General features: G+C 42.2%; 1 protein-coding gene across 1 annotated transcript in view; it reads left to right on the top strand.

Moving 5' to 3' along the window:
• The window catches only part of cdh23 (cadherin-related 23), a 225637-nt gene that overhangs the window by 203989 nt on the left and 12187 nt on the right, over positions 1-9461 (top strand). Inside the window, exons 37-52 of the mRNA XM_079686560.1 lie at positions 301-522; positions 623-742; positions 1340-1520; positions 1609-1742; positions 2488-2697; positions 3578-3685; positions 4792-4894; positions 5298-5423; positions 5503-5706; positions 6423-6881; positions 6977-7093; positions 7186-7410; positions 7724-7893; positions 8288-8425; positions 8670-8789; positions 9238-9415. Coding sequence (XP_079542686.1) covers positions 301-522; positions 623-742; positions 1340-1520; positions 1609-1742; positions 2488-2697; positions 3578-3685; positions 4792-4894; positions 5298-5423; positions 5503-5706; positions 6423-6881; positions 6977-7093; positions 7186-7410; positions 7724-7893; positions 8288-8425; positions 8670-8789; positions 9238-9415 — 2815 coding nt within the window. The remainder of the gene's footprint in view (positions 1-300; positions 523-622; positions 743-1339; positions 1521-1608; positions 1743-2487; positions 2698-3577; positions 3686-4791; positions 4895-5297; positions 5424-5502; positions 5707-6422; positions 6882-6976; positions 7094-7185; positions 7411-7723; positions 7894-8287; positions 8426-8669; positions 8790-9237; positions 9416-9461) is intronic.

Here is a 9461-nt window from a genome sequence, read left to right as displayed (position 1 = left end):
CTAATCCTGTGTTTCCTTTCTAGCAGAATACCTTATATGTAAGTCACAATGGCAGTGAACACTATCAAAAAAACATAATTAACAGACAATCTTGCTGATGTGGCTTTTACTTGCTTGAGCTTTACTCTTTAATATGATGATAAATCACTGTAGGATCTTTAACATTACAGTGATGAATGGACTACATGTTCACACTTACACTTAGCTGCATATGCGCAAAACATATTGTCAGCAGAGTTTAACACAATAACCCATAAATAGTAGATGCATCAGTAAAAGTTGTCTCTGTTTCTCACACAGATCTCCACTACCATCTATGTTCACATTGTGGATGAGAACGATAACGCTCCAGAGTTTCCGGAGGAGGAGTACGTCACGGTGTTAAGTGAGGGTCCGGAAACAGTGGGTGCCACCATCGCCACGGTAACAGCCATCGACCCAGACGAGGGTCTGAACGGCACCTTGAGATATGCTATCGCTCAGGGAAACCTGATCCAGACCTTTAATATAAACAGCATCACGGTGAGACACAATGACTGTTATACTGTAGTTTTACATCTGCAATAAAACACACTTTTTGTGTATGATGTGTTTGTGTGTCTGTGTGTGTGTGTGCATTTAGGGGAGGATTACAGCCGTAAAGGAGCTGGACTACGAGATCAGCAAAGGACACTACGCGCTGGTTGTTACAGCAACCGACCAGTGTGAAAATCCTGCTCTTCGCCTGACTTCAAGCACAACAGTAAATACCAAAGAAAAAAACACCTTTTAAACTAGTGACTTAAATAGGTTGAACATTTCAGAGCTAAGAAAATAAATGCTTAATTTTATTTATTTATTTCTAACCAGAGAAAATCAACTTTCAATGTTGATTCTCATTCAGCTATGAAAGGAGCAAGAATGCTAAAGATGAGTTGGTTCCTACTACTCCAATGGTAGTTTGCTATGGTTTGCAAACAAAATAATTGTAGCCTTTTGAACTGCTGGCCAGACAGGCAAGACATCCCCTTAAAACTTTGTAAACTAGCTTATTAGCAGTTAATGGATTTATTGTAAAAAAAAATAGAGAGATTTAACAACAATGGTTCTCAACTGCAAGAAATCCCATTTTTAATTGAGGACTGTGAAACCTGCAGAAACTCCAATAAAACATGTTCTCAGTTCAGTTGATGAATCCACAATCCATTATCTCTGCTTCACATGCATAGTGAAGTCCTTTTAGTTTATGTGTAATATAATGTCTGCATCTGGATCTTAAGACACCAGCTCCAACATTTGAATTGAATTTTCAAGTGGGGAAATCCTTTACATATACAATTCTCTCTTCCTCATTCTTTAGGTGCTGGTAAGTGTCCTCGATGTGAACGATGTGACACCAACTTTCCCCAGAGCCTTTGAGGGACCCTTCGAGGTGACTGAGGGACAGCCGGGTCCTCGGGTCTGGACTCTTAAAGCCAGCGATGAAGACTCTGGGCTCAACGGGAAAGTGGAGTACAGCATCACCGGTGGCGATCCCCAGAGTTAGTACCGTATTCTCCTGTATTCTGTAATACTTCTATTAAATCCTCACTATGTGTCTCTAAGCCTGTCTCTTTCTCTCTCTGTCAGATGAGTTCATGGTTTCTCCAGTCGAGGGGGAGCTTCGGGTGAGGAAGGATGTAGAGCTGGACCGAGAGACAACAGCCTTCTATAACATCACCGTCACAGCACGAGACCTGGGCACCCCGTCTCGCAACACCTCGGTGGGCCTTCATTACACAAACACACACAAACACACAAACACATGCAAGCTGCCGCACTCTCGTCAGGTCCTCTTTAACAATCAGGATCTTTTAAGCGTCACTTCTGTGCTGCAATCGGCTCGCAATCCTGTTTCTAAGAAAATATGTTCCATACAATCTAATACATACAATTAGACCACATTTTCTAATACAATTCGAAGAAAACTTGTGTTCTCATGGAGTAAATGGAAATTAAAAAATATGCAACAAAACTATTTGGAGATGTAATGTGAAATAAGTACTTTGTTAGGTTTAGTTAGAAAAACATCATGGTTTGGCTTAAAATAAGTATGTTAATTGAAAAATGTAAACATTGACATTTGGTTTTCACAAGGGACATGAACAGCTGTCTCCTGGGTGAAAGTCCTTTGTTTGTTTTACCCAGCCATCCCGCAAAAACCTCTGTGATACATGAATGTTAGTGGAGTGTGATGACGTATTTGTGCGTCTTTAAAAACAAACACAGTCTGGGAAGAAATGACTTTACTTTAAGTGATAATGTAGTATTTTTGTGTGAGAACGCAATTTTTACAGGCAAGATACATACACATACACTACACGTGTAAATGTACTGAAGTTCAATGTATATTTTATGTTTCATTTATGAGCAGTTGTGTGTGTCACCAAGACATTTTTTTTTTGTGTTGTTTTGTGAAGTGGCATGAGTTTGAAGTTGTATTCTTCTCTTGCCGTGTTTTTTCTTCAGGTGGTGGTGGGGGTCAATGTCCGAGACATCAATGACAACGACCCAGTCCTCTTGAACCTGCCTTACAACACCAGTGTGAGGGAAGGAGCCACCATACACACCGCTGTGGCCCGGGTCCAAGCCCGAGATGCAGACAGCGGACGCAATGCTCTGCTCACTTACAACATCACCGCGGGCAACCCTGATGGAGCCTTCTACATCAATGACACGGTGAGAAAAAGGGGTGGTATGTTTTAAAGTTGAGTAATTTCAAAACCCCTGTCCTCCAGTGTTTTCACTTTTCACTATGCAGGCACACAGGCTTGAAACTAAGCCTGATCTTAATTTACTTAGAAACATAAAAATCTGACCTTGACTAAAGCTATAGCAGCAGGTGGTGAAAAAGGGGAAGCACGATGCGAGACATTTCTCGTGACTGGAAGGAGCCAGATTTAAACTTGCATTATGCCATCGGTCTCCATGCTTTAATGTTCAAAAAGCTCTTTATTTTTCTCATACTGCCTGTGCAGCATCATCTTCTTTCCCCCTCTGTCTGAAACCAGAGCCCAGTCTGCTCTGTCAACCACTTAGAAATGTCCCGCCCCTTAGCCTATCACGTACAAAGTGTTGGAGCGCTAGCCATTAGAAGCGTGAGTGTTACATAGAGATGCCAAAAAATGTATGGAAGTAAACAAAAGAGTCCAATTGAGGCGTTTCTGGCAGGGGGGTACGAGAGAAACTCCCTCTGGAGGGAGCACAGGGATTTTAACTGCTGGAGACCATTAACATTCACAACAACCTATACAACACACTACAGGAAAGTGAAAAGCCGAAAAGCATTATAGGTCCTCTTCAAATTTCTTCCAGCTACCATTAATGTTAAGTCTGCACCTAACACTGCTACACCATTGCTAAACACATTTGTGGACTCACAGAATAAATATATACCAGAGAATACTGATACCTCATTTGGAGCTTTAGAGAAGGTAAAACACTTATACCGTGTTAGCATCAGGGTTTACATGGGCATTATGAAATAAAACATACTGTCATACGGAGAATTAATATGTAAGCACACTCACACCTTCCCTCTTCCCTTTGTGTCTGTCAGACAGGTGTGGTGCAGGTGAACAGACCCCTGGACAGAGAGCGGGTGTCAGAGTACAGACTCACTATCACCGTCAAAGACAACCCCGAGAACCCCCGCATTGCTCGCAGGGTAATCCCACTCTCATGTGCACACATACTGCTAGAACTCTCACCTGTTTTTATAACAGAGAGATCTTTGATATATTTTCATGTCACTTTTTTATGAATTAATAACAGGCAGTCTTGAATTTCAGGAGCTACTGTAGTAAAAGTAATATATTGGATTAAAATATTTTTACCATAATGTAAATAAGCTGCCTTAAAGGTAGGGTAGTTAATTCACTTCAGGAACACTTTTTGTTATATTCCATGGAATGCTCTTAACATCCCGATAGCAATGAATGAATGAAATGCTTTGACAATAACTATACATACAAATATTTCATCTGTGGAAACCGTGGCGCTGTAAAAAGCAAGTCCAATTATCTACCTCGCCCCGCAGCAGATAATTGGATGCCCTACCTGCCTCTCAGCCTTCCATCTGTGCACAAACTTATCTCGTGCCCTCATTGGTCATGTGCGGGTTTGTGTGTGTTGGAGGAGGGGCTCTGTAAGGAAGTCTGAAGGAAGGGGCAGATTTTTTTCGGTTGTGTATTTTCAAATTCTAGCGCACTCGAGCTGGTTTCTCCATTCTTACCTACCCTACCTTTAAGTCAAGCAATACACAATACTCATTGTACAATGTCATATTTATGCGGGGATTTTCTTCAGATTTTCTACAGTAGAAGTTAATTTTGGAAAAACTGGATTTTATACATATTTCCTTTTGCAGGCGTTTTGTAATTTGTGACCTGTCTTGTACTATTGTTTTTTGGCTATTGTATGGGCCGTGTCATGTATCTTCCTAATTATAAGAATGTGAATCACACCTAAAAAGATGAGAACCACCCAAAATACAGCTGCAAGGTTTTTTCTATAACAACAATGTGGCCTGCTTAAGATGTTGCTTTTGTGAGAGAGGTGAGAAACTGTTCTCACTCAGAGCTGCTGATGAGGAAACCACTAGCACTGTGAGAGCAGCGTGCAGCACAGAAACTGCAAAACACATCAGCAATTTGACTCTTCGAGTGCCAATGAACATACGTTTCATTCCTCCTCACTCTTGATCTCCTGTGTACTCTATACCACATAATCCTTTGCTCATATCATTCTTTATTTTTCTTTCCACTCCGCCAGGATTCAGACCTCTTGGTGATCAGCATTCTGGATGAGAATGACAACAGGCCCGTGTTCACCAGGACCAGCTACAGGGCTGAGATCCTAGAGAACTCGGCAGCAGGTACCTCTTTCACCTGGGGTGGGGGCAATCTGTTATGCAGCGCAGGGCAACGTGCCAAGCACTGTCTGAAACACTGTCTACTCCACTTCCTGACTTTGTTTACGTGCGGCTTATATTCAGAGACAGGTTTTTTTCACCATGAAAGTTAGAAATCAGATAGGAGACAACTGAAAATGTTTGCATTTGCGATGAGCAGTCAGTGAGATTATTATTGCATAATATGTCATAGTTTGTCATGTCATATGTCATAGTTTCCTTATTATCAATTATAATTGCAATTTGTTTATATAGAAAAGCAAAATGTGCATTTGTGACAATTCTAATTTAATGCTTGCTGACTTCTAACCTGACTGTGATCATATAACTTCTTCACCTGGCCCTCTCTGTCTCTCCCGCCCTTCAGGCAGTAAAGTATCAGTGTTAAATGGGCCAGTCCTGGCAGAGGATAAAGACATCGGACCCAACGCTGTAGTGAAGTACCGCCTGCTGGGAGCCAGGCTGGACCTCTTCACTGTGGATGCCAATTCTGGTAACATTATAACTCCTTAGCAAGTTGACAGAGAGAGTCATTTGGATACAGTTGTTAATGTCTCTGTTTCACCCCCCAGGTATGATCCGGGTGCGTCAGGGGGCTCAGTTGGACCGCGAGGCGTTTCAGGAGCCTCGTGTTGAGCTGTTTCTGGTTGGGGAGGACATAGGTGGTTTAAACAGCAGCGTCCCTCTTACAGTCACCATCCTGGACCAGAATGACAACCCCCCCATCTTCAGCCCGGCCAGCTTCAGCGTCCGACTCCCTGAGAACAGCCCCACTGGTGTGTGTTGGCTCAGGCCTGACTAAGCCTCTGTGTGTGAGAGATAAATATGTCATACAAATAGTTTTTCACTCCTTAGCTCTAAGTTCTGTCTCTGAAAAAAAAGTGTTTTAAATTATCACAAATGCAACAATGGGGGCATTCGGGGATTTTAATGTTGCATTAAGAGTAAAGGCATATTGCATAAATTCTGGCAAATGTGAGTTTTTTTTTTATACATTTTGGGACTTAGTAGTGGGAATAAGTGTATAAAAACTGTGTAAAGAAATACAGAAACTCGACCCTTAAAGATATTCCCCATTTAACCCCTTCTCTTCCAAAGTGTTGGACTAGATTGGGCCTTTTTTTCATGTTTGGCATTATGTTACGCTGCTCCCGGGCGCCGTACATAATGGCAGCCCACTGCTCCTAACACTAGGATGGGTCAAATGCAGAGAAACCATTTCATTACATAGTACCTGTACTACGTAATGACAATAAGTTGAATCTTCGATCTTCTTCAATTTAAGGGTTCTGAACATAAATAAATATTTAGCTTTTTGCTATTTTTGAACACCAAAGACACTTTTTTAGGTTACCAATTTAAAGTGATTAACTATGATTATATACTCTAACAGTCTAACATACATTTCTCTCTGTGAAGGTTAAAGGTTTACATTTAAATTGTTTTTTATAAATGGTCATAAAAATGCAAATATGTGTCCCTTGTCTCTCAGGTGTGGTGGTGACTCAGCTGTCTGCCACTGATGCTGACTCGGGCTCCAATGGCTGGCTGACGTATCGTCTGGAGAGCGGTGCTCAGGACCGCTTCATGGTCGATTCGCTCTCTGGCACCGTCCTGGTCGGCAACACCACCCTCGATAGAGAAGAACGCGGGTCCTACCGCCTGGTTGTCATGGCAACCGATCGAGGCACTCCCTCAATGTCCGGCACAGCCACGCTGACGGTCATCCTGGACGATGTGAACGACTCCCGGCCCCGTTTCATAGAGCCCATCACCATGATAAACGTCAACGAGTCCACACCGCCAGGCGTGGTGGTGGCCACGCTGACCGCTGAAGACCCTGATCTGCACCCCCGACTGGAGTATTACATCATCTCAGTGGAGGCAAAGGATGATGGGAACAATGCAGTGGATGGCCTGCAGGAGTCCTTCGGCATTGATTTACACACTGGTGAGAGACCTCAGCCAGATTTATCTTGTTTAAATGTTATCGATATTGTTAGACATACTGAATAAATAAATGAAATTTGTTTTGTTTATTTTCAGGTGCAGTGTTCGTACGCAACCCAATCAACAGAGAGCTGGTAGCGACGTTCGAGATCATTGTGTCGGTCCACGACAATGCCAGCGAGGTTATTGACAAATCAGGAAGTGTTCCTAATGGTAAGTCTATTTTCTAACATGAAGCTTATCTTGCGTTTCATTCGTTTTTTTCACTTTGCATCGCTCCAATCTACAATCCTTTTTCTCTTCAGCGAGACTCACCATCAATGTGTTGGATGTAAATGACAACGCCCCTCGTTTCCGGCCCTTCGGAGTGACCAACTTCACAGAGCAGATTTTGGAAGGAGCTCAGCCAGGTACTACACTGCTCTCAGTGTCAGCTGTAGACCCCGATAAAGGTCCCAACGGCCAGGTCATCTACCAGCTGCTCCACCTGCCCCGGGGGGGGTACGTCAGACTGGAGGACCCCTCTACTGGTATGACACAGCACAGGCTAAAAACTTAAACAGCAGAAAATGATAAAATACTGACTGTTATGTCATGAATGTGTCTGTATATTTTTTTGTTTAATAGAGAAACATTGTGTTGCACGTAATTCAATGTTTTTAGTGTGATTGTTTTTAGTGTAGCTGCTCAGGGACTGCAGTTGATAAATAGCATATGGATCAATCTGGCATAAGTCATCTCTTTTTTTTCGAGCGTTTGTCTCGTTCGTGGAATAATAATTTTGAATATTTCTATAAGTCACATGAACCCTAACTGTAACCATCACTGTCACAAATGTCTTAGGTAAGATTGTAGCAAACCAGACGGTGGATTTTGAGCAGATTCAGTGGCTGAATTTCACGATTCGGGCCCGAGACCACGGCACTCCTCCGAGAATCGCTGAGCTGCCAGTTTATCTGCGCATAGTGGATGTGAATGACAACAACCCCGTCTTCCTACAACCATCTTACCAGGTACTCCACATAATGATAATTACATTTTACACACCAAAGCACAATCAAAGATAGTGTAACTTGAGATTTTTTACATTAAAAAAGGATCCTCAGGACTTCAATCACAGTTTACATTTTGGCCTGTCGTGGGATTGGACCTGTGTAAAAGTGAAATGAAAATAACTACCAGTAGTTAACTTGAGACAAGACAAACCAAAACTGGTTGTACTCTATATGTACCTTTGCTAGAACCTGAGTTAACAGAGAACATTGTTTGTTGTTTCATTGTTGCAAGGTCATTTTTAGCCAAGTATTCTGTCTGAAATATTTTTTTCATGTAAAAGATTGGCTATTAAACAACATAACTCAACACAAGATCATCACAAGTCATATGTTTCTGCATCTGTGTTTGTAGGAGCCCGTGTTTGAGAACGTCAACCTGGGCACCACCATAGTGCGTGTGAGTGCTACAGACGCTGACTCGGGCCTCTTTGCCGTCATTGAGTACAGCCTGGTAGACGGGGAAGGCAAGTTTGCCATCAAATCATTAACTGTAAGTTAACCTAAACACAACACATCAGCCATCACAACTACACCCTACTCCCGATCAGAGCTGGGCATCAACATTGAACATCATCCTGCCGGGATATGAAAGTTTACACAAAGCATGCTACAGATAAAGACTCCATTAACTCCATGCTCCATTTCTGTCACACTCTCAAATAAATGTCTTGATGCAAACACCACTCCCATCAGCCTGTACTTCCTTCCTAATGTTCCCCTCTCCTCTGTGTCAGGGAGAGATCTACATCCTTTCCCCTCTGGACAGAGAGACAAAGGATCATTACACTTTAACCGCTGTTGCCCGTGACAACCCCGGCGGCACCTCCAACAACAGACGAGAGAACTCTGTCCAGGTAGAGATCAGAGACACAAGACACAAGAATACTGACACAAGAATATATAATATAATGATCTACCTTTTTTGAGTTAGCACTTAATACCATCTACAGTGAAACAATGAGTAAAGGAGAGGCCTCAATATGACCTGTTGACAATGGGTCTTAAGGTCCATAAAAAACGTGTTCTACTTTGATTACATTTTTGTCATCTGTAAAGGATGTTGCTAAAGTAGAAACCTGCATTTGTGGCTGATAATTAAAGGATGTTAACATTACAATTAAAATATATTTAGGCCCAACAATACTGTATTTTTGAGGAAAATACTTACAAGTTTAAAAAGTATACCAGCTTCTATATCAAACTGTTTAATAGTGATAAGCTTTAAAAAGGCTTTTCCTACATTATAACCTCATGGTAGGATTATTTCGTATTTTAAACTTGAACTCTGTCCTTGCCTCTCAGGTCCTGGTGACAGTTGTGGATATCAACGATTATCGTCCACGCTTTTCGGAGCGAATGTACAACACCAGCGTGTTTGAGAACGAGCCCAGTGGAACGTCTGTGATCACAGTCAGGGCGACGGACCTGGATGAGGGAGAGAATGGAGCGGTGCTCTACAGCCTGCTGGGCGCCCACTCAGGTCTGAATACATTACTATAAACATAAATGAACAGAATATTCTCAGT

The sequence above is a fragment of the Notothenia rossii genome (assembly GCF_949606895.1).
Source record: "Notothenia rossii genome assembly, chromosome: 6".
Classification (NCBI taxonomy): domain Eukaryota; kingdom Metazoa; phylum Chordata; class Actinopteri; order Perciformes; family Nototheniidae; genus Notothenia; species Notothenia rossii.
This window is presented reverse-complemented; position numbering and strand designations above follow the sequence as displayed.